Consider the following 23,385-nt stretch of genomic DNA (forward strand, 5'->3'; position numbering starts at 1 on the left):
GGTATTATGCTGACAGACATAGTTTAGTAGTCTGGCTTCACTCTCAGCTATCCTCTGTTCTAAATATGTCACAAACAGCAATAAAACTTGAAGGCCTCGTCATCGCCTTGTTCGCTTGCCAGAGCAAGGAGGGTCTCTCAGTTTCCCTGGTGCTCCTCCGAAGAAAGGAAGGAAGTAACGAAGCTGTGCTCCTCTCTGTTCACCCTCCCCTGAGTTGCTGCTGCTGTCACCAAGATTAGCCCAAGATTAACCCCTGGGAATTAATCCCAAGAGATCAGTTTGGGGAGGAGGAAGAATTACACAAGGCTTGATGCCTAGCTGGTCACATGGAGATTATAGTTCACTGAGTTTGCTCTGGCCTTCCAGTGTGTTCTTTGTGTATAGAACTCCCACTCATTTTGGTGTAGTTTACTCTCTCTCTCTCTCTCCCTCTCCCACTGCTACACTCGCTGTGTGGGTGGTATATTGGATCAGCACAGCTGCCTGCATTTTTGGAGTCCGTGTTGGGGGGGGGGTTATGATGAGCTCCTGCACTTCAAAATTTATTACTACACCACCAGGTAGCAGGAGGAGTGCTTTGTGAAAGGGAGGGGGGCAACGGAAGTAGTCACAGAAGGTACAAACCAGGGTCTGCTCATCCCTGGAGAAAGAACACACACACACTCGTAGCCATGTGGCTGTTGCTGGGGCTGCTGCTGCCGCCACTTGCCACCCTCATATCTGGCTTTTTGTACTTCTATCTTGTCCATGTGAGGGGGAATATCTTTAGCCCGATGGCTGTGCGCTCCCCAAAACCTCTAGTCACGGACCAGGAAGCTCGCAAAAAAGTCCTCAAGAAAGGTAAGTGAGCCTGGGTGGATCTGCGTTGGGTCGAAGCTTGATGGGGCTTTGCCCTTAGGAGTGCTACAGGCTGGTCACACACTGTCACCTGGCTGGAATGTAAGTATTAAGTTTGATTCTTATGGCCAGCACAGCTGGGTGCTCTTCTGGCTCCTGTTCAACCAGAAGACAGAAAGAAATCTCAAGATGCAGAATACAAAGCACATTGTAATGGGAAATTATGACGGATTTTATCCCCAGATTACCCCTGCTTCTGCTGCTTCTGTTATTTCCTGTGTGGAATTTTAAATTGTAAGCTCCTTGCTCAGGGAGCTCTCATACTCTGTAAAGTATTGTTGCATGCCTCCCCCAATCTCCAAGCGGTGAGATTTTGGGGGTCCCTGTGCCCATCCAGGGTTTGGTTTCCTTTCGGAAGAAGGTCAGTGGAGACTGCAGTGTCTTTATGAAATATGGTTTATTTATTTACACACATTCCAACCTGAGCTCAAGGATGGAGGGGGTTCAAGGCATCAGCAGTCCCATATCCAGCTTTTCCATCTGGGTGCAGAGGCATCCTATAGCCATGATGCAGAGAGCCAGCCTCTCTGCCTGCCTGCAGCCCCAGCGATTCTCTAGACACACTAAAACACAAAACTCTCCTGGGCTTCAGGAGGGGGGGGAAGAAGGCTCTCTAGAAGAGTTTAAATGACAAAAGGATCTCCCTGGCCCATTCACTGAGCTGGCCCATTCACTGACTGGCCCATTATCTTACCTGGCCAATCTATTTGGTTAACAAAAGACTCATTTGACCAGCAGAGAGTTCCTCATTCCAAGGCACAGGATTCCAGATCAGAGGCCGGAAAGGTGACCCACAGGAATCATCCATCCCAACCCCCATGCTCATAACAGTATACTCTCCTTGCTGGGCTCGCGTGTGTGCGTTGGTGTAGAACTTTGCACTTTCCAAACCTAAAATTGGTGGAGCGGGGTGGCCGAGGTGGTGGTCAGAACAGCGGCAGCGGCTGTGGCTTCGTCGTTGTCGTTAGCAGCAGCCTGGATAAGAATATCACCCTCCCGCCGGATGATATCTTCTGCAACCTGGAGAACGCCAAGTGGTTCTCCATCGATATCGAGTTTCTCAATGTTTGGAGGCAGTTTAATTCCCAGGTTTTCCGGGTGGCCCCTCCCTCCATCATAACCTATCTCATTTATTCCTGGGGGACCGAAGAATTTGAATGTCTGAAAAGGAAGAACCCAGCTGACTGTGAAAATGACGAGTAATTTGACTGATAACAAAGATAACAGTTGCCAGCGTTATTCTTGTTCTTGGCTTGTGGACATGTATATACAAGCATTTAAAGTAACGCTCAATAATTTGCTTTTAATAATGTTATTTGTTATTTAATTTTGAGAATTGTATTATTTTATTGATGTATTATGTTCTATTGATGTATTGTTATGTTTGTGTTTTTCGTAAGCCTCCTTGAGGGCCTTTTGGCCATAAGGTGGGGTATAAATTTAATAAATAAATAATAAAGTGCCACACACACTGATGATGACGATTTTATTTCATTTTAATTTCTTACCCACCCTTCCTCATAAGGTCCCAGGGTGAATGACAGCAATGTAAAAATATGGCATTGAAACAGTTTGAAACAAAGTACAATCACAAGAATCTTCAGCATTATGACAGAAACTTTATAATGAAGATTCCAGATGCATCCCTATGGGGAGGGAATTCCACAACTTACAGGCTGCCACAGAAAATTTCTCCTGGGCCACCACCACCCTGAACCTTTGAGGATGATTGAACTACCAAGAGGGACCACTCTGCTGATCTTAACACCTGGGAGGGTCTGTAGGGAAGGAGGTGATTTTTCAGATATTTGGAGCCTAAGATATTAGGGTTGCCATTGCCTTATTTTACAGCCCTCTGTTTGGACTGCTGTCAAAGGATAGTTTTGTCCTTGAAGGCATCCTCTTGTTGAAGGGCTGCGTGGTCCAAGTCTGGTTGAAAGACAAAGAACCCTAAGAAGCAAGACCTCAAGGTCCTTGGAATTGCTCATCAGTGGTTAGCACCTGGGCAGCAGACAGTTCATCTCATCAGAGTCTATTCCTCTCTGATGAGATGCATTTTAATTCTATTTAAATTTTCATAATTTAATTTACAGTAATAGTTCAAAATTTGCATATATACATGTGAGTTAAGCATGTGCACATCTGAGTCCTCTTTTGTCCTCTTTTTTGTCGTCAGTGGCTTACCCAAAGACTGATGACAGATCTAGGATTTAAGTCCACCCCACTGTTACTGGCAGCCAGCCAGTTCCAAGGCAGTGGTGAAGAGCTGGAACTAACCACAGCATAGGACAACATACTATACCATATCTATATTGCACATACCATATCCATATTCCCCACTCAGCCATGAAGCTCACAGACTGAACTTGGGCCAGTCACTATTACTCAGCCTACCTTACAGGGTTGTTGTGATAATAAAATGGGGAGGGGAAACCATTGTACATCACCTCAATCTTGGAGAAAAGGTGGGATGCAAAGGTAAGAAATAAATATATAAAATGGTGTGTCTGTGACCCTTAACAGCTGCAATTCCCTGGCATTTTGGAGCTTGAGTGACAATGAAAAGCCCTTCACACAAGACATTAAATCAAAAAGATGGTGGTTGATAATTGATCTCTGCTATATACAATACCTAGCATACAATTGCCATGAAACAAGAATTCAGTACTAGTGAGAGAACTACTATGACTCCTGGAACTGACATGTTCTGAAAGAAGGGGTGTTGCCCAGGATGGCCTTTGAAATGTATGACAATGAGGATGCCCTTTGCTCTCTGTCCATAGATATGAGGGTGTGCCTTGGTTGCCATAGAAACAATCTCACACAGTAGGTAAAGTTCAGAGGTACAGCTTGTGACTGTGTTTGCCTCAGGTGTGTGTGTGTATGTGTGTATGTGTTAGGGATTTGACAAACAGCTTTATTTTATTATTTCAGCATTTCACAGGATCACACTGAGGTGTCTAGCCCACCCCTGCTGGTCAACCAACCCTTCCAAGTTATAATGATGTTGTATAAACTGTGGAAAACGTAAAAATCCTGGTGGGTGTTCATCCAATCTCCATTATAACCACTCTGTCCTCTGAGAGTTACTGATGAGATTATCTACCACATTAAAAAGTTGTTTGAGTTCATTCTTTAATAGTGCAGTCCTGTGTCTGACTACTTAGAATTGTGCCTCACTGTGGGAAGGTTTAAGGAAACTGGTTATGTTTATTCTTGGGGAAGATTGAGGTGGGACCATGATAGCTTTCTTCAAATACAGGAAAGGCTCTCACACAGAAGAAGGCAAAGGCTTGTTCTCTGTTGCCCCAAAGAGCAAGACTAGATCTGATGGCCTTAAGATACAGGAGGTTAGCTGTTGGTTGAACAACAGGAGAAACTTCTTGACTATAAGAGTCATGTGACAATAGAACTAGTTGCCCAAAGAATATTGGGGTGGGCTCTCCTTTGCTGGAGGTCTGCAACAGAAGCTGGACAGCCATTTGTTAGGGATGCTTTAGCTCTGGATTTCTGCAGGAAGCTCCCTCCAAACAGTGGCTTCTAGTGGCTCCATGTCAATGGGGCAGTGAAATCTGCTCTGGGTTTTAATCCAAACTTTCAAGGACCTGTCCAAGGTGCTGAACCTATTGTGGGAGTAGATTTCACCACTTTGGACATCTCACGGAAAGTTTGGACTAAAACCCAGCATGGATTCCACTGCCCAGCTGACATGGAGCCACCAGCCACCACTGCCTCCAACTCTATGATGCTACAATATTTTTAGAGAAGGTTGTATAGTACACCATTAAACACTGTATTTTTTTTTTAAAAGGAAGGTAAGCTTGATATGGCTAAAAGCCTGGTTTCCTCCCCGAACTCGACCAGTCTTTGATTCTCTTTCTGTTCTCCTTTGCAGGTTTCTCCCAGGATAACGTGCCCCCCAACTTAGATGCTATAGTTATTGGCAGTGGCATTGGGGGCCTGTCTGTGGCAGCAGTCTTGGCAAAGGCAGGGAAACGGGTTTTGGTGTTGGAGCAGCACAGCAAGGCTGGCGGATGCTGTCACACCTTTCAAAAGAAAGGATTTGAATTTGACGTTGGTAAGGGAGTCAAACTAATGTGATCTGCTTCAAGGTTTGAGGAGTGCTCAGCTTTAATTATAGATATCCATATAGTTATATGAGAGATTATCTGATTTTATATTATATATATAGATGTATCAAGCTAAGTCGTACTCAGAGAAGACCCACTGAAATAAATGAACCTAAATTAGTTATGCTTATTAATTTCAGTGGATTTACTCTGAGGAGGACTAACACTGGATTCAATCCATAATAAATATTTCTATGTTTATTATACAGCCATGAGAGTGGCTGTATACTATAGCCAGCGGGGATTCTTCACATTCCACAATGTTAAATTGAAAATACCCCCCATGCCATTCTGAGGCTTCCCATAAGCTCATTTCAAAACAAAACCTTACAAAACATATAGTCCTGAACTCAGAAACGCTTGCTTAACAGCCCTGTCAATTTTCATGGCGATACACAAAACAATCACAGAGAGTAGACAGTTCAAAGTGTAAAAAGAGGGGGGAAACCCTCAGAGCCCTTTTGGACTTTTTTCTCTGAGAGTTCTCTTAATCTGTTGAAATTCATTAAAAATCATCCATATTCACAGAGTACCTGTAATACTAATACTGACCTTGCCCCATACTCTGACCTTCATCTTCTGCAGTTGAAAAGTTGAAAAAATGCCTGGTTGATTTTTAATTAATTTAATAAATTTTGGCTGGAACCCAATGGTAACGTGGACCATGCTCAGTAAGAACTGTCAGAGTTCTAACAGCCTCACAGCTGCTGAGCTTAGTTAATTAGGGGGCCACACCCACACCAGACTTTGATTCATGAGAGACAGTCATGGCTTCCCTCAAAGAATCCTGGGAAGTGTAGTTTGTGAAGTGTGCTAAGAGACTCCTATTCCCCTGAGAGAATGGTTTAACAGTCAGTCAGCCACTCTGATTGAAAGTCTGTGAGGGAAACAGGGCATCTCCTAGCAACTCTCAGCACCCTTCACTAACTACACTTCCCAGGATTCTTTGAGAGAAGCCATGACTGTCCAAAGTGAAATAAAGGCCTGGTGTGGATGTGGTCAGGGACAGCTTTGGTTTAAATTTGGTAGGAGGCTGCATGTGTCTGCTGTAGAATAAAAAGGTGGGGGAAAGCCTGAAAAAGAATGATTCTGTTTACAATGTTTTCCTTTTGGAAAGGAAAGGGGCTTCCCTTCTGCCCAGTGCCCACCCACCCAATCTCCTCCCCTCCCACTCCCTGCCCTTCCCCTGGGTCAGTGTTGGACTACAACCTGGGAGACCAGGGTTCAAATCCCCACACAACCATGAAGCTGACTGGGTGACCTTGAGCAAGTCACTGCCTCTCAGCCTCAGAGGAAGGCAATGGTGAAATCACCTCTGAATACCGTTTACCATGAAAACCCTATTCAAAGGGTCGCCATAGGTGGGGAATGACTTGAAGGCAGTCCATTTCCATTTTCAAACATGATTGCATAGAAATAAATCCCATTGAACTAAAAAAATATGCAAATGATCAAACCCACCCTCCCTTCTCCTCCCTCCTATCCCCTCCTCTTGCCCCTTCCCTCCCCCTTCCTTTGCCCCTCACTCCCCATCCCCTTCCAATCCCCTCTTTCCCCTTCCCCTTCCCCCTCCTCCCCTCCCCCTCCCGTTCCTCCTCCCCATGGTCAGTTTTACCTATCTTAAACATGATTGCATGGAAGTAAATACCATTGAACTCTATAGGTATGCAAATGATCGAACCTGCCCTCCCCTCCCTCTTCCTTTGCCCCCCTCCAATATGCTCCTTCCCACTCCCACTCCTCCCCCACCCATGGTCAGTTTTTCCTATCCTAACCAAGATTGCATAGGAGTAAATCCCATTGAAAATAAGCATGCAAATGATCAGACCTGCTTTTCCCCTCTCCTCTCCCTTCCTCCTCCCCTGCCCACTCCAGCCCTCCCTCCCCCCCTGGTCAGTTTTACCTATCCTAAGCATGATTGCACGGGAGTAAATCGCACTGAATTTAAGAAACATGCAAATGATCAAACCTGTCCTTCTCCTCCCCTCCCCATCCTGCCTGATCCCCTCCCAGTCCTCCCCTCTGCATTTCCTCCCCTCTGCATTTCCTCCCCTCCCTCCTCCTCCTCTCCCCATCCTGTGTGGTCAGTTTCACCTATCCTAAGCATGATTGCACCAGAGTAAATCGCACTGAATTTAAGAAACATGCAAATGATCAAACCTGTCCTTCTCCTCCCCTCCCCATCCTGCCTGCTCCCCTCCCAGTCCTCCCCTCTGCATTTCCTCCCCTCCCTCCTCCTCCTCTCCCCATCCTCTGTGGTCAGTTTCACCTATCCTAAGCATGATTGCACCGGAGTAAATCCCATTGAACTCAATAAGCATGCAAATGATCCATCCATTCTCAGCAAACTTGCACAGGATCCCATTTCTTACCTCCTAGATTAAAAAGCAGGGAAATTAACTCATAGGAAAAAAACCAAATGTGAATTTGGTAGGTTCACCTTTAAATGCAGACTGAATCTAATTTCTGCCCCATCCCTAAAAGCAACCCAAATGTAAAGTGGGGAAACTTGTGGGCTGCTCTGTACTTGCACTTTGCATGCTTTGATGCTTCCAATCCAACAAGGTGTCAGTGTTTTCTCTTAACTCTTTGTTGCATTAGAGGACTTCATGAATGAGCAAAAAGGTCTAACCATAGGCAAAAAGAAAGGCTCACCATCTACTTTGCTTCTCCCTCTCTTGAAAACGTCCCCACTTTCTTTTACTCCAGGTTTTTTCCTCACCCTTTTTAGGCATCCACTATGTAGGGCAAATGCATGAGAATGGCATGATGCGGGTGATCATGGACCAGCTCACCAATGGGCAACTTGACTGGGTTCGTTTGAAGGATCCCTACGACATGATAAGCATTGGAAACAAGGACTACCAAATCGTCTCTGGCAAGAGAGCGTTTGTGGAGGAGTTGGAAAGGCAGTTCACAGAAGAGAAAGAGGCTATCAAAGAGTTCATGAGGCTATCCAAGGTGTGTGAGAGAGAGGGAGGGAGTGCGTGCTGTATGGCTATGCTTGAGTGAGACACCTGAATGCACTGGGGCCCAGAAGAGGAAGACCACTGCAGACCAACTGCTTTCTTGGAAGAGGGAGTCAGATTAGATGACACCTGGGTGTATCTTTCGATGGATTCTATATTGTTTGGAAACTGGTTACTTTTATGCCACTGTTCTTCAACCTTGCATCCCCAGATGATATTGGACCACAGCCCCCATCACCTCTGACCATTGGCTACACTGACTGTGGATGATGGAAGGTAGAGTTTAACAACATCTGGGGACCCAAGGTTGAAGAGCTCTGCTATGCCAATAGTGCAGTTAGGCAATTTGAGACTATGGACTTGAGGGGCTCTTTAGATGATTTCTTCACTTACTTCAAAATATGATGAGCGAATACTGCTAGATTTGAGGACCTTCTGAGGACCCTGATTATCCATTTTATTTATTGTTTATAATACTGCTTTTCTGCCAGTGCACTCAAGACAGTTCAGAACTTGTCATTTAGCACTACAGGAATACCCCGCATTAACGTACACAATGGGTCCAGAGTGAGTACGTAAACCGAAAATGTACTTAAAGTGAAGCACTACTTTTTTTCACTTAGCGATGCATGTAGTTTTATAGCTAAGTTTTTTCTGAGTGATTAAGTGTGTGGGACTGAATTTTTCTTCATTCCCTTCCTCTTTCTGAGTGTGTGGAACCGATTATTTCCTTTTCCGTTGTTCCCTTCCCTCTCTCACTGTTCTACTTTGTCTGGGGTGCTTGTTGGTGTTTTTTTTTTTTACCCTTCCCACCTCCTGAGCCCCTGTGTTGGGGGCTCCGGTGGCTGCCGTTCCCCCATTTGGGCTCAGACGTCTCTCGTGAGATGAGCCGCAGCGGTGACCTTCCCGTTACAGCCCTTTCACCACCTTGCTGCCAGCTTCCAGGCAGCGGTGACGTTGGTATTTTTAGCAAGTGAGCCTGCGGCTGTGACTCCCTTTTGCTCTTTATCGCATTTTCGCCTCATTGCCGCCAGCTCAGTTTTCCCAGGCGCTGGCTTGTACTCCCGCAGTGGTGAAACCTCCCCTGCAGCCCCCTTTTAAAGTTTTCTGCGGCAAGACCGCAGCTCGCTACTGTGACTGTTTGGAGTACGCAGAGGATGTTCTTTAACTGCCATTGCTCCTTCCCCTTCCCCTTCCCCCCCCCACCATTTTTGAACTTTTTTGTAGTTGGAAACTGATCGGGCGGTGGCGTCATGCCGTTAAGTGTCCGTTCTTGCAAAGCGTGCGTATGTAAACAGGGGAATGGTGCTACTGTAAATATGTCCATACTCGCGAGTGTCCGTAAAATGAAGGTCTGTATAGCGGGGTATTCCTGTATGTATTTAATTATTTGGCACATTTATTTCTTCTACCCTGGAACTTTTGGAGGGCTCTACATTGGGAAAAAGCTGGGCTGCACTAACTGGCAGCAAGGCTCCAGGGTTTCAGAAGGGGATTTCCCAGACCTGCCACATCTTTCTCAATATTAGGCAGCTTCCTAGTTCCAATGGCTCCCCACACACAACCTCCATTAGCCTGGCTGATACTATCATTGACTCCTCCTATCCCAGAACTGCCTCCATCATCAGTGGCCATTCATCCTGGCTGCAGCAGAAGCAGTGGTGAGGCAGTTATACCCCCTCTGTAGAATTGCCTAAGATTAACGGCCATTTGGCTTTTCCTCTGCCAATGTTGTCTCATGCACTAGCCATAGTAACTGAATCTGCTTATTTTCATCTTCTCTAATTGCTCCCTTTCCCCTTTCTGATTGAAGGTACCAGGCCTTGGTCTGAGCGCATATGGTAACTGAAGCTAAGTAAGTCTGGGCCTAGTGAGTGCCTAAATGGGAAACCACAGAGAAACCTCACATATGGTGCCAAGTTCCAGGGTAGAAGCCCCAGCCAGCATGGCCAATGGTCAGGGATGATGGGGATTGTAGTCCAACAACATCTGGAGGGCACCAGGTTGGGGAAGCCTGATGTAGGCAATACTGGGCTAGGCAGACCAATGGGATGACACCGTATGAGGCAGCTTCCTATGTCCTAGATGACAGACAACTGGATAAAAGAAATGCACATGTAAGTGAAGAGCAATGGTGCCTTTCCCACATCAACTTTTTAATGACTGTCTCCAGTCTTGTATTTCCCAGTTTTGCTGGGATTATTCAGCCAACCTCCCCCCCAATCCTTCTTGGTCCAATGGCTTCAACATATGCATGGACGTCTCCCGAGACACCATTCCGTTGTTTTCAACGGAGTACACTGATCCGCACACTTCCTATTGCACACACAATATTGTTCAATTCTTGTTTAAGGGAACAGGGACTCCTGCAGCCCATCGTACTCTGTATGATCACAGGGCCAGAGTCAAAAGAGACCAGATTTCCGGTGAGTGACATCTTTACAGGATGCATTTTAAAATTTATTTCCAATAAAAAGATGTCCCTGTTTCTCAAACCATCCTCCTCCTGAATCAGACCAAAACAGCACAGTTCATTTGATGATTGTACAGTCCCATCTCACTGTAAAAGAATCGCAGGCAGCAGCCTGAGCAAGCAGCAGGCTCAAAATCCATCTTGGCTCAGTTGCATCGGCAACCTTTTTTTCCCTATAATTAATGACAGGTTTTCTCATTCTCATGCCCAAAGATTGCTGCAAAGCATGCGCCTTGGGTGAGCATCCTGAAGATGATCCCCATGTGGCTGTCCATGTTCTTGATCCAATGGGGCCTCCTTCACTGGCTCTCACCTGTGTTCAGAATGGCATCTTCCAGCCACAGCAAAGTCATAGAGCCACTGACCACCAACAAGGACCTGCGAGCCCTCTTCAGCTACTTCTTCTATGGTGAGGGGAAGGATTAGGGTGGGCTTCCTTGGTGATTGATTTTTCTTTGAGTTGCCTAGTTTTTAATAGCCTCACTATTCTGCTTTGCCTGGGTTTGCATCATATACTTCCCTGGAAAATTTGGCTCATTAATTTATGGAACTGAGCTAAATAACACCTGATGGAAACAACACAATAATCATGGCTTTTAAAACATTATGGAAAAAGGAAATACCTCCCCTCTCCCATGTCAATTTACATTGGGGGCCAAAAAAAAAAAAAAGCTGGCACGAATGGGATTTTTTCCCCTAATATAAATTGCAATGTCCCAGGCAATGGTCTGAACGGACATGAGGCCATCACCTTGCTGAAGCTAAGCAGGTCTGATTAGTGCCTGAATGGGAGACCACATAAGAACCACATGTGTGCTGCTTTGGGTTCCATGATGAAAGAAAGGCAGAGTAAACATGTAAGAAAGAATAACAATAACAATGTGCTGCTTTTATGAAAACAATCCCCCCCACACATACACCTTGCTTTTTTTTAAAAAAAGCCACAATATGATTGTTTATTATGTCATTCATGTCGCATCTAGTTTAGACCTGAGACTCTGGCTGGGTACATACCATATATTTACAGCACATTTAAAGCACATGGTTTCCCCAAAAGAATCCTGGTAACTGTCGTCTGATGAGGGTGCTGTGAACTGTAGCTCTTTGAGTGGTAAACTACAGTTCCCAGGTTTCTTTGTGGAGACATCATGTGCTTTCAACGTGTTTTAAAGGTATGGTGGGTATACAGCCACTGTTGTTGCTCTTTCTGTCTCTTGGGCTCGCTGCCCCTGCAGGAGGGGGTGTGCAAAAAATCTGGATAAATCCCAAAACAGTAACTTAAAAGAGGGCCACTTTGGACAGATTCGGGGCTTGCCTGAGCCAAAGCCAAATCTCTCCATAGTGCTCCAAACAAAACTGGGGGCAACTGAAGCCAATCTTGCCTCCCCCCACCCCACTACTCTGCACACATCTTCATTTTATGTTACTTATTGGAGATGGATGGGACCGGCAAGAGGGCCTGTTTTGGGACATAACTGGCTGTGGGCTTCATGGAGGGCTTTGATGCTTCTATGAAGAAATTGGTGAATCTAAGGATTCTGAGGCTCATGAGAGTGTTCCTGAATCCAAGATCTCTACAAACCCTTCTGGCTTCACAGCATGAAGTAGGTCATCTTGGCCATCCAGCATATATTAGGTGATGTATTCTTGGTAGGGGGAGGCATTATGACAGCAATAGAGTCTGAGGCTTGTGGGTCACGGCAGACAACAATACCCCTTCTGATTGGTCAAGTCTAAGTATGGGGGAGAAATTTGATTCAGTTTGCATTTAAAGCCAAATCTATCAAATTTGCACTTTCTGAAACAATACTGAGAACCGAAACACAACCACCTTCGAAATTCACACTTATCTGAATTGTGCGATGCAGTTCTCCAGCCAAACAATGTTTACAAAAATGCATACATTTAGGGGGAAAGGTGCACAAAAATGAATATATTAGCGAAAATAACAAAAGTGTTAGGAGACATTGCTTGCGAAAATGTGTACATTAGTCAAAACTGCATAGAAAAATGTGCTTACTAGGAGAAATTTGCACTAAAATAATTAAGAATTTTCATGAGGATTTTTTTTATAAAAAATGGCAAAAATTCACAGAAATGAAGAGAACTGAATTTAAGATTGGAAAAATGAGGAACTGAGAGAAATGAAATTGACAGATCCTTCCATCCCTAGTCAAGGCTATGGAGGGTTAGGTCTAAAATGGATCTTTCTTTCTTTCTTTCTTTCTTTCTTTCTTTCTTTCTTTCTTTCTTTCTTTCTTTCTTTCTTTCTTTCTTTCTTTCTTTCTTTCTTTCTTTCTTTCTTTCTTTCTTTCTTTCTTTCTATATTGGTACTAAACTCACAATATGTGGTAAAAATCCCACAAAACAAATTCAATTTAATTTCAAGTAGGGATAGACAAATCTGTCTGCTTTCTCTCTGTTTCCCATCTTTCCTGTCATAAATTCAGTTCTGCACATCCCTATAGCAATTTGTCAGCATTTTAGTACAAATTGCTCCAACATGAGTGCACTTTTGATTAATGTACACATCATTTTTGCAAGCAGTTGGATTTTCCCCTAATATGATGCATTTTTGTAAGTTAGTTTCACAAATATATGCACTTTGTGTTCCCTTCCCCCTAATATGATGCATTGTAATTCATATGTAATTAATTAATAATTAAATAAATTGTTCATTTAATGCATTGCCGCCCTTGGCTCTTTTTGGGAGAAAGGACAGGATAGAAATTTAATAATACATAAAATAATTTTTTGTGCACGTTGACTAGCTGGAGAACTCCACAGCAAAATTCAGAGAATTTTGAATTTCTAAGAAGGGCTGTGTTTCAGTTCAAGTACTGCTTTGGGAAGTGCAAATTACAAACAAAATACACAAAATCCACTTTCTCCTCCATCTCTAATTGGGAGTTCTTCAGCATCTGTCTGCAACATAGGATGCCTTCACCATGTGCTACAGTGGTTGGCTGGCCATGGCATGCAAGCTCTCCACACAATGGGAGCAGGTGCCAGCTTGAACTCCCTCTACTGTTGCTAGTTAGATAATCAGCAATGGCCTTTTTGTCTTTACATCTCTCTTACCACCTTCTCAATCTCTAATCCCCCCCCCGCCACACATTCTCAGGAGTTGCTCCAAAGGACTCTAGTTTCCTCCTGAATGCTCTGCTGATCCATCACTATAAGTGTGGGGCCTGGTACCCAAGAGGGGGTACTAGCGAGATTGCTTTCCACATCATCCCCGTCATTGAGCAATCTGGAGGTACCGTGTTAATGAGGGCCTGTGTGAGGCAGATCTTGCTCTCGGAGAGTGGCGTGGCCATCGGTGAGTCCCAAGGAGGATTTGGAAATAACTTCATTCCCTCCCTCATCTCACAGAGATCAGTTTCCCTAGAGCTAGGATCTACGATGTGGTGCCCTTGTGCACCACCACACCTTCAGATACTCCCTGAAGTATCTTGGCACCTGCCAAGGCCTCCTGGCCCTCCCATTTATTTATTTAAAAATTAGAATGTTTTGGTTTTGTTGTTGTTTGGTTGAAGGGGTACCACATTGGGGGGGCTGCTTTTTGTCTGTTTAATTTGTTTTCAGCTGTGTAGGGGTTGTATCCATGGCTAGTCCTACTCAGAGGAGACCCACTGACATTATTTAACATGACTATCTTAGGTTCAATAATTTTAATGGGTCTACTCTGATTAGCATTGGTACAACCCTAGGTGCTGTGTGTGTGTGTAAGTTCTGAGCATCACCAGTCACCCCCCCCCGGTGAAATGGGTGTTTTGTGGTGCCCACAACTGGTCCTTAGATTTCCAAATGTGCCCCCAGGCCTCCAAAGGTTGGTAACCCCCTGCCCAGAAAGCAGAATATTACCAGCCCTACAGGGAACAGTTGTACCCACAAGACACCCTCCAATGAATAACACAATGAATAGGGAGGTACATATGATTTTTCAAATTATAATTTGTATATAAAAAGTTATTTCCCTTCATGCGGTCCAAAAATGGGGGGCAGGGTGAGCTACTTGTCTGGAGTGTGCTGGCTCCCCCCATTCCCACACTTGACATTGCCAATGCTAGAGGGAGCATAGCTAGATGAGCCAGAAGCCAGCCATTAGGCCAGATCTATGGAGGGCTGCTTATTGTTGTCAAGTAACTGTAGGTTGGAGCTATAAGTAGGATCCAAAGAATTGGCAATCTGTAGCAGAGCACATGGAAAACACAGGAGAAGAAAAGTCAGGCATAGCTTTCTAACATAATATTCAGGACTGAGGCTGCCAGACTATAAACAGGGCTCCCAGTCAAAAGGAAGGCTATATTGGCATCCAGTTGGGGAACAGGCATGTTGCTTCCCAGATCTTCAATAGTGGCTGACAAGTTGACATCTCCGGCCCGTGCTCAGCAGGGCCCTGGGTTCTGATCTCATGAGAGCTTGCATAGATATGTTCCATGATCAGTGCCCTAGTCTTGACCTTTCTGTGTGGTCTTCTCTTTCAGGGGTGTCTGTGCAGAAAGGAAGTAAGGAAGAAGTGGAAGTGTATGCTCCCGTGGTGATCTCAGATGCTGGCATATTCAACACTATGGGGAAGCTGTTGCCTCCAGGGATCAGAAGCAAACCAGGTAAATCGGATATTGCTATCTCTTCTCAGTGAGATCATTACCCCCTAGGTTGGTCACATGGGCCAGAGATATTGCTGGGAGGCACCCAGTGTAATTCTATCCCCAAAGCTAAGCAGGCCAGGAGCACTCTTAGAACTTTACAAATTAGGATCTCCTCCTGATTCCTCCTTGTGGCCTCCTAAGGAACAAATTATACCAGCTAAAAAGTGGCACAGTGTTCTCTTTCATGAGAAAGGAGTACTAGAGAAAGTACTTCCTATAAGTGACTGCCTGAAATCTGTAATTCTCCCCCTTTGATGTGTGTGTCAGTGGATTGGCATGCTGAATCTGTGATTTGCTGCGTTTCTAGTCCCTTTCCCTTTCAGCCATGTGATTCTATGATCCACTCAGAGATCCAGTCCCTCCTTGACATGGTCCAGCACAGCATGGGTTCCTTCCTAGTCTTTGTCGGACTGCGAAGGACTAAAGAAGAGCTTGGCATCAAATCAAACAACTACTGGATTTATCTACACAATGACCTGGACGCCATGTAAGTAGGACCTCTGAAAAAACTTAGCTCTAGAACCTTTTTTTCCCCCCTTCAATATGCTAAGGTTCAAGAGGTACACCTTTGGGTGAAATATAGCGAGAGGACAGCACTTGTCTTCTGCTCTTGAACCAAAGCTTGACCCTTCCTAAACAAGGGGGGGGGGAAATCACACAATGAAATACATATGCTTTGAGGTGTTTACGTGAAGGAATCATTTGCAGTGATTCATTTGCAGTGAAAAGAGCAGACCAGAAACTGGAAGGAGACCTTTTTATCCCTCTGTTTGGCCTTACCCTCCATCAAACCTACAAGTGCTCTTTAGGAGCTGTCTCTATGGACTTGTAGGGAAGAGATTTGCAGGACGGGTGGAATGAAGTCAAGGGCAATCGGAGAAATGAAAAATGTAATCTCTCCCCGTGGTGGCCATCTGCATGCACTCATGTTGAGCCACCTTTGTATTAGGGGGGTTGTAAGGGAGCCCCCAACAGTTTCAGCAAGGGCAGGGGTCTTTACTGTTGATACTTTTCTGATCCAACCAACCCTTCAATTTGTTTGATTTTCTGAGCACTCTCTTTTTTTGGTGGGCATTATGTAAAGTTTCCAGTGGGACCCTGTCATAATGTCCCAGGCTATGGTCTGAAGGCTGAAGCAAAGCGGGGTCAGGTGTGGTCAGTGCCTGGATGGGAGACCGCCTGGGAACCATATGTAAGCCACCTTGGGTTTCAATCATGAAAAGAAAGGTGGAGTAGAAATGTAATAAATAATTGGCTTTTGCACAGTGGAGGCTGGTGACTCTGTCAGTGGGGCAGTGAATCCACTCCAGGGTTTAGTCCGAACCTGGAGCAGATTCACTGCTCCACTGACATTGGAGCCGCCATCCTTCACACAGCTTTTTCATGAAGCCTCACTTTCCATCTGAATAGGGTTAATAGGTAGCAGTTGTAGCTTAGTTTTGTTTACCTGAACTAAATTTTGATAGAAAGAGGAAAGGTTAGGGTGAGATCAAAACTGGATTAGTTTTTCAGTGTACTGTCATTTCCATAAGGGGGGGAGGGGTGGACTGAATATTTGAATAATTGAAAATGTTGATGTCTTATGTATGTATTGTATAATTTTGAAATTAATAACATATTTCTTAAAAAAGTATTTAAAAATATGGTTTCCCATCTGAGCTGGATATTTCCCCCCATGCTTTATTGCAGGCAGAAGAAATGTAGCAGATTTTGTCTTTTCACTTCTTATGAGCATGAACCGCCAAAGTCACTCCACTGCTGTTGTTTTTTAGGGAAGAAATGCAGGTGCAGCTCTGCCTTGGTGGGTTTATCGCCCTGGCTAAGACTCTTATGCCCCTATTACTGCTGCCTTCTGTAGAAGAACCTCCCATGTCCCTCTTTTTTCATTTGCAGGAACACAAAATATGCCACCCTGCTGAGAGAAGAAGTGAGCACCAATCTCCCTATGATGTTCATCACCTTCCCGTCTGCCAAGGATCCCACATATCAAGAGAGGCACCCTGGTACTATATCTTTCTTTTTCTGTTGGAAAAAAAAAGTGTCGAACGTGGGACAGGATACAGGATTAAAAATGTATGTGGAGAAAGGAGGAAAGAGACAGGATTTTTCTCTCCCTCCCCCCTGCCGCCCTGTGCAATCAATCAATTGATCACCCTGTGCAATTGATCAATGGCAGACCAGTGGTAGCTGGTGGCCCCATGTCAGTGGAATCTGGAGCTTTCAAGCAGCTGTCCAAGGTGCTGGAGCTGCCTCAGTGATATCAAGCCAGCCGTCGCCACTGCAGCAGACAAAATTCTTCATGCAATGAATATGGACTTTTCTGTGCAAGATGTGGTGATGGTCACTTGCTTACTAGTCTTATATAAGTGATTAGGCAAATTGAGGAAACAGGTCTGAAATGATATTAGACATGAAAGTAAAATAGATTAACCAGAATCAGATGAATAGTAATTTCTAGGGGAGGACAGCAGGAGACAGCAAGTACCTTCAGGGGGAGAGTTGTTGTTCAGGGGAACAGCACATCCTTTGCATGCAAAAGGTCCTAAATTCAGTCCCTAGCATCTCCAGGTAAGGTGGGGAAAGACCACTACCTACTGGTGGGCTGCTGCCAGACAGTGCACACAATACTTTGATTCTGCATAAGGAAGCTATAGATACTTCTATGCTCTGTGCCCTCCTCATGAGCTTCCCAGATGCATCTGATTGGCCATTGTGAGAAACAGAGTGCTGGACTAGCTTAAAAAGCTCTTTCAAAGGTCCACCACCTCCTGAGAGAGTCTCTGCCACTATCAAGCAGCTTGCCCTGTTAGGAGGTTCTTCCTAATGTTTTGCTGAAATTGCCATGCTTCTAATTTGAATATCTTAGTTTGGTTCCTACCCATTAGAACAGGGATGAAGAACTGGATCTGATCAGTGGGCCACAACTTTATATCCCCTACCCTTGTGGACCAATTTTTTACAGGTGGGCAAGGGCTTCTGTAACAATGAGACTTCAAAAGACCAAACAATCAGCTGATTGTCGGTTCTTGTGACGCCCCATAATGCTTCATGAGAAATGAAAGTGCCTGTAAACCCACTTTTGGCTGAGTCACACCTTTACCTGCCTCACACCTGGCATCAGATATGATAGCAAGTGGCTGTGGCTTGGCTGAAAAAGCCTTGTGGGCCAAATGGGGAGGTCTGGTGGGCCTAACTAGGCCCATGGGATGGAGATTCCCCAACCCTGACCTGAAGCAAGGGTGAGGAACCTGTGGCCCTCCAGATGTAGTTGGACTGCAGCTCCCATCATCCTCAGCAACTGGCCATGCTGGCTGGGGCTGATGGGAGTTGGAGTCCAACAACAGCTAGACAGCCAGAGGTTCTCCACCCCTGCTCTAAAGCAAAATAAATTACATTAGAACTGTCGTCTATGTGATATTGTGGAGGTTTGATGGAGTGAGATGGGATGAAGGGAAACTAAGAAATGCAGTCAGGAGCAGAGAGGAAAAGAGTGTTGCTAGGGGGAGACAAATCAACAGAGATTTTGTCCATAGGTATCTATATACACACTGTAATCAATCTTCCTTTCCATCCTCAATGGCATCGTAGGTCATTCTTGCATGACCTTGCTCACCATGGCTCGCTATGAGTGGTTTGAGGAGTGGTCAGGAGGCCGTGTGAGGAACAGAGGCCCTGACTATGAGGGCTTTAAGATGGAAATTGCCCAGAAACTCCTAGATATAGCTTTGGTGAAGTTTCCTCAACTCTGTGACAAGGTAATGCCTAGAGCCTAGAGCTTTCTGACCCCTCTAAGGAGGAATGCATGTGATCAAAGAATCCATGCAGGTTTCATTACCAGTTTAGTGTTCCATGTGGGTCTTATAGGGATGGAGGAGAAATGTGATTCAGTTTGCATTTAAAGGTGAACATACCTAATTCACTCTTTATGAAACAATGCCCAAACTGAAATCCAGCCACCCTTTGAAATTCGCACTTCTTTGAATGTTGCAATGCAGTTCTCCAGTCAAATAATATTTACAAAAATGCATATTCTAGATATACTAGGTTAAAGTTTGCGTATAGGTGCCTGTTCGTGAAAATGACATAGAAAAATGCACTATATTAGGGAAATTGTTTTACAGAAATGTGTATATTAGGCAAAACTGCATACAAAACTTGCACTAAAATGCTGATGAATTTTCAGGAGGGTTTTTTTTAAAAAACACAATAATTGTAAGGTGGTGTGAAAATGTGAAGAATTGGAATTAAGATGGGAAAAATGAGAAACTGAAAGTGACAGATTTGCCCATTCCTAGTCTTCAGTCATTTGCATTCAAAACCACAAGGTAGAAAATGCCTCTCCCGCCATATTTTCTCAGAGCAGTCTCGCTCCTGCAGCTTCTGCAGGTTCCCCATCCCTGGGCTGTACCCTTCCTTTGCCAGCAACTTGCCTCCTCACTGCCTGTCCCTGAAGGTGCTTTTCTTCTCAAGCAAGCGGTGTATCTTAAAGTGCACTCATCTTCAGGAGAAAAGCACTTGGTAGGGGTGGAGGGCCCAGGGAGGGAAGCAGCAGATGCAGGGAAGGCTCATTCCTCTCACTGGTGCACCCCTTTTTCTCTAAAAACAAAATCTCAGGCCTCCATTCCTGCATTATTCATAGCTGGGGCAAGTCTGAGGTCTCAAACCAGGGGAGTTTCTAGTGTTGTACCTCCTCTTCCACCAGTCCTTCTGTTTCCATGGCAAGGCTGGTAGACTGAGGTCTATGCTTTGAGGGCACCATCAAGGCTGCATTATCAACCTGCCATTCACTGTTCATCAGGCCCTAATAAAGTCTTAGCACTTGTACCTTGGTCTGAGCACCTTGTTCCTTGTGTATAGGGATGGAGGAGAAATTCTAAACCATTCACATTTAAAGGCAAACTTACCTAATTTGCACTTGCCAAAAGTACCAAAACTCAGCCATCCTTTGAAATTTGCACTGATCTGAATTTTGCAATGCACTTCTCAAGCCAACTGATGTGGACAAAAATGCATAGAGTAAAGTGTAGCTATACATGTATACATTTGTGAAAATAGCATACATAAATGCATTATATTAGTGGAAATTTGCACTAAATGCAACAGAGCTTTTTTAAAAAAATGTTTTTAAAGATGTTTTGTTTTAATGTATTTTAAAGTCTGTTTTTATGATGTTTTAAAGTGTTTTTATGATGTTTTAAAGTGTTTTTAGTGCTTTTGTTTGCCACCCTGGGGTCCTGCTGGGAGGAAGGGCGGGTATATTAGGCAAAATTGCATATAAAAATGTGTATGGTAGGAAGATGCACAAAGATGCTAATGAAGTTTCTTTTCTTTTTTTAAATCACAAACTAATATGGATATGTGGAGAACTGAACTTAAACTTAAGCTTCTGCATGTCTGCTTTTTGATACCGTCAAACACTCATTACTGCCCATCCGGTTCTGTCACATACTGACCACCGCTGCATGCCAGCTGTCAAACATTGTTCCATTCTGGCTGCTTTGTAGAAGTGACTGTCAAATGCAGGGTGTCAAATTACACATTACCTGTCAGATAATGACAAATGATGGCTGGTATTGCAAAATCTCTGGCTGTTAAAATGCTGATGCTGGGAACTAAGCAGCCAGCAAATATTTTTACAGCCAGAGAATATTTGTCATTTAAAAAATTCATAAGGAAGCAGGTTTAGGACAATGAAGGGGGGTCTTGAGAGAAATGCCAAAGGGTTTGTGCCCCCGCAGTGTTATCTATAGAAATTGGTTGGGTTCAGAAACTTGTTCTTATTTGGAAAAGTAAATCTTTTTCCTTTCATTTCTTTTATTTACATTTTGCTGTTGCTTCCTAGATAGAATTTGTAGAAACGGCTTCCCCACTCAGCAACCAGCACTACTTAGCTGCCCCTCTGGGTGAAATGTGTGGTGTGGAGCATGATGTAGGCCACTTTGACCCACAGGTAGTGGCCACCATGAGGGCACAGACCCCCATCCAAAATCTCTATTTAACAGGTCAGTGGCTTCTTTTTCACTCCCTTCCCCTCTCCTGTATGCTTTTAGTAGGTCAGGTATGGGGAACCTTTGTTTGGTACTATGTTTAGTAGATCAGGTGTGGGGAACCTCCAGTCATCCCTGCCATGGTCATTGGCCATGTTTGCTGAGGCTGATGGGAGTTCAGCAACTTCTAGAGGATCAAAGGTTCCCCACCCCTGTAGCGGATACAGCAGGGAAAAAGGAGGCTTTATTCTGATTCCTGTCTCATGTGCCTGCTTCAGTGTGAACAGTACAGGGGTTCAGGAGCCTTAAGGACTTCAGCAAGCCTTGATCAAACTGAAGCAAGTGTCTGTGGGCTCACAGCATGGAGCTTTCTCTGAGATGTGCCTTTTCATCCTCACAATTTTAGGTCAAGATGTCTTCAGCTGTGGCCTAGCAGGGGCTTTGCATGGGGGCTTGATTTGCGCCTCAGCTGTGCTCAGGCGCATTGTTTACATAGATCTGGTGCTGCTGAAGAAGAAGCTGAAGAGACAATATCTCAAGAAAGAGGTCTAGTGCTGTCAGCCTCTCAGAAAGGAAGGGGTTGGTTCATGCCTTTTTAAAGCCTGACTTGGAATCCAGGTGAGGTGAGGATAAATAATAGCCTTTTCCTGAATGATCCTGCCTTACCAGTACAATCTTCCTCCAATGCCTTTCTCTCAGTCCTGTTATTAGAGGCAATCCATAACATTTTCCACTGTTGTACCCCATCTTTGGACTGCTTCTCAGGTAGGCTTCCTTGGAACAGGACCGGCCCAACATTTTGCTGCCTGGTATGAAGGACAAGATGATGCCCACACACCCACACCCTCCCTTCCCCCCTCTCTCTCTGTGTACAGACGCTGACAGGACTGTCAGTTGGCTCTTGCTTCAACACAGATGACAATACAGTATCCTCCTCTACACCTGAGGGCAGTGGACTCACTTAGATGTTGCAGACCAGGCTGCATGGTACACACAGCTAGGGTTGCCAGGTTCAGGGCCTGAGACTGTTCCTGGCAACCAAGAGGTCTTCTGTATCTTTAAAAGATGTGCAGGGTGTAGGGAGAATTCCACCTTGTGGTTTTTCTCATTACAGTATTGCAAGAACACCTGCACTTGGCTGACTTTCTATTCTTCTAAAGATACAGGATCAGCTCTGAACCTGGCAACCCTACACACAGCTCTGTTCTTCAACAGCTCACCAATTCTCCTTCCTCCTCAGAATCTACTGCCTGAGGTCATTGCCTCAGTCTGCCTCATAGTTGGGCCGGCCTTACCTTGGGAGTGAACTTGTGACTTTTGGATGTCAGCTGAAGCCCTTCTTATTTTCCTTTTGTGAGATGCTGAGTAAACACACTGTTTTAATCTGGCTGATGTGTCTTGTTTCCCCACCCCACCCCACCCCGATGCTACAATTTTATGCTATTTAATAAAGTTTTATGCCGTTCTTTTGTGTGCTGCTATGATTCCAGTGTTATGTTAGCTACTCTGGAAGTTACAACCTAAAGAGGAGGATGTGTATCTCTTAATTAAATCATTAAATAAGGCTGCACTCCTAATCCTACTTACCTGGGAAGAATCCTCGCTGATTTCAATAGGATTTACTTCTGAGTAGACATGGTTAGGATTGCTGTATAAATAAATGCATCTGTTGACTCCATATCCTTTTGTGTTGCATTTTGACAATGAAACTATTATTATACAGCCACAAGAGTGGCTGAATTCCAGAGCCAGCATGGATTTTTCACATTCAACAATGTTAAATTGAAAATACCCCCATGCCATTCTGCTGCTTCCCATAAACTCATTTCAAAACAAAACCTTACAAAACTTATAGTCCTGAACTCAGAAATGCTTGCTTAACAACCCTTTAAATTTTCATGGCAATACACAAAACAGTCAGAGAGAATAGAGAGTTCAAAGTCTAAAAAGAGAGGAAAAAATCCCACAACCCTTTTTGACTTTTTTCTGTCAGAGTTCTCATAATTTGTTGAAATTCATTAAAAAGCAGCCATGTTCACAGAGTACCTGTAATCCTACTACTGACCTTGCCCCATACTGTCACCTTCATCTTCTGCAGTTTAAAAGTTTAAAAAAATGCCTGGCTGATTTTTAATTAATTTAATAAATTTTGCCTTGAATGCAATGATAGTATCGGGCATGCTCAGTAAGAACCAACTATCAGTGTTCTAAAAGCCAGACTCACATCTGCTTGGCTTGGCTAATCAGGGGGCCACACCCACACCAGACTTTGTT

The 23,385-nt window shown here is 44.4% G+C and overlaps 1 protein-coding gene across 4 annotated transcripts; it reads left to right on the forward strand.

Moving 5' to 3' along the window:
• The first annotated feature begins 441 nt into the window (after positions 1-441).
• Positions 442-22,576, forward strand: LOC133366613 (all-trans-retinol 13,14-reductase-like). Of its 4 annotated transcripts, none has more exons than XM_061589894.1 (11): positions 443-840; positions 4,793-4,975; positions 7,759-7,988; positions 10,683-10,878; positions 13,594-13,791; positions 14,960-15,082; positions 15,473-15,611; positions 17,018-17,127; positions 18,713-18,879; positions 20,967-21,126; positions 21,518-22,576. In XM_061589894.1, the coding sequence occupies exons 1-11, from the start codon at positions 672-674 to the stop codon at positions 21,661-21,663; spliced, it is 1,821 nt and encodes a 606-aa protein (XP_061445878.1). In that variant the 5' UTR covers positions 443-671; the 3' UTR covers positions 21,664-22,576. The 4 variants fall into 4 exon arrangements, with proteins under 4 accessions (XP_061445880.1, XP_061445881.1, XP_061445878.1 ...); XM_061589895.1 differs by having other exon boundaries at positions 22,352-22,576; XM_061589896.1 differs by lacking the exon at positions 18,713-18,879 and having other exon boundaries at positions 442-840; positions 20,971-21,126.
• The last annotated feature ends 809 nt before the right edge of the window (positions 22,577-23,385 follow it).

This window comes from Rhineura floridana, chromosome 11 (genome assembly GCF_030035675.1).
Source record: "Rhineura floridana isolate rRhiFlo1 chromosome 11, rRhiFlo1.hap2, whole genome shotgun sequence".
Lineage (NCBI taxonomy): Eukaryota > Metazoa > Chordata > Lepidosauria > Squamata > Rhineuridae > Rhineura > Rhineura floridana.

Bases quoted from the DNA above. Each gene is read 5' to 3' on its own strand.
- LOC133366613 (XM_061589894.1), top strand. From the start codon at position 672: ATGTGGCTGTTGCTGGGGCTGCTGCTGCCGCCACTTGCCACCCTCATA. The intron at 841-4,792 runs GTAAGTGAGCCT...TCTCCTTTGCAG, and splicing joins CAAAAAAGTCCTCAAGAAAG to GTTTCTCCCAGGATAACGTG. The intron at 10,879-13,593 runs GTGAGGGGAAGG...ACACATTCTCAG, and splicing joins CTTCAGCTACTTCTTCTATG to GAGTTGCTCCAAAGGACTCT.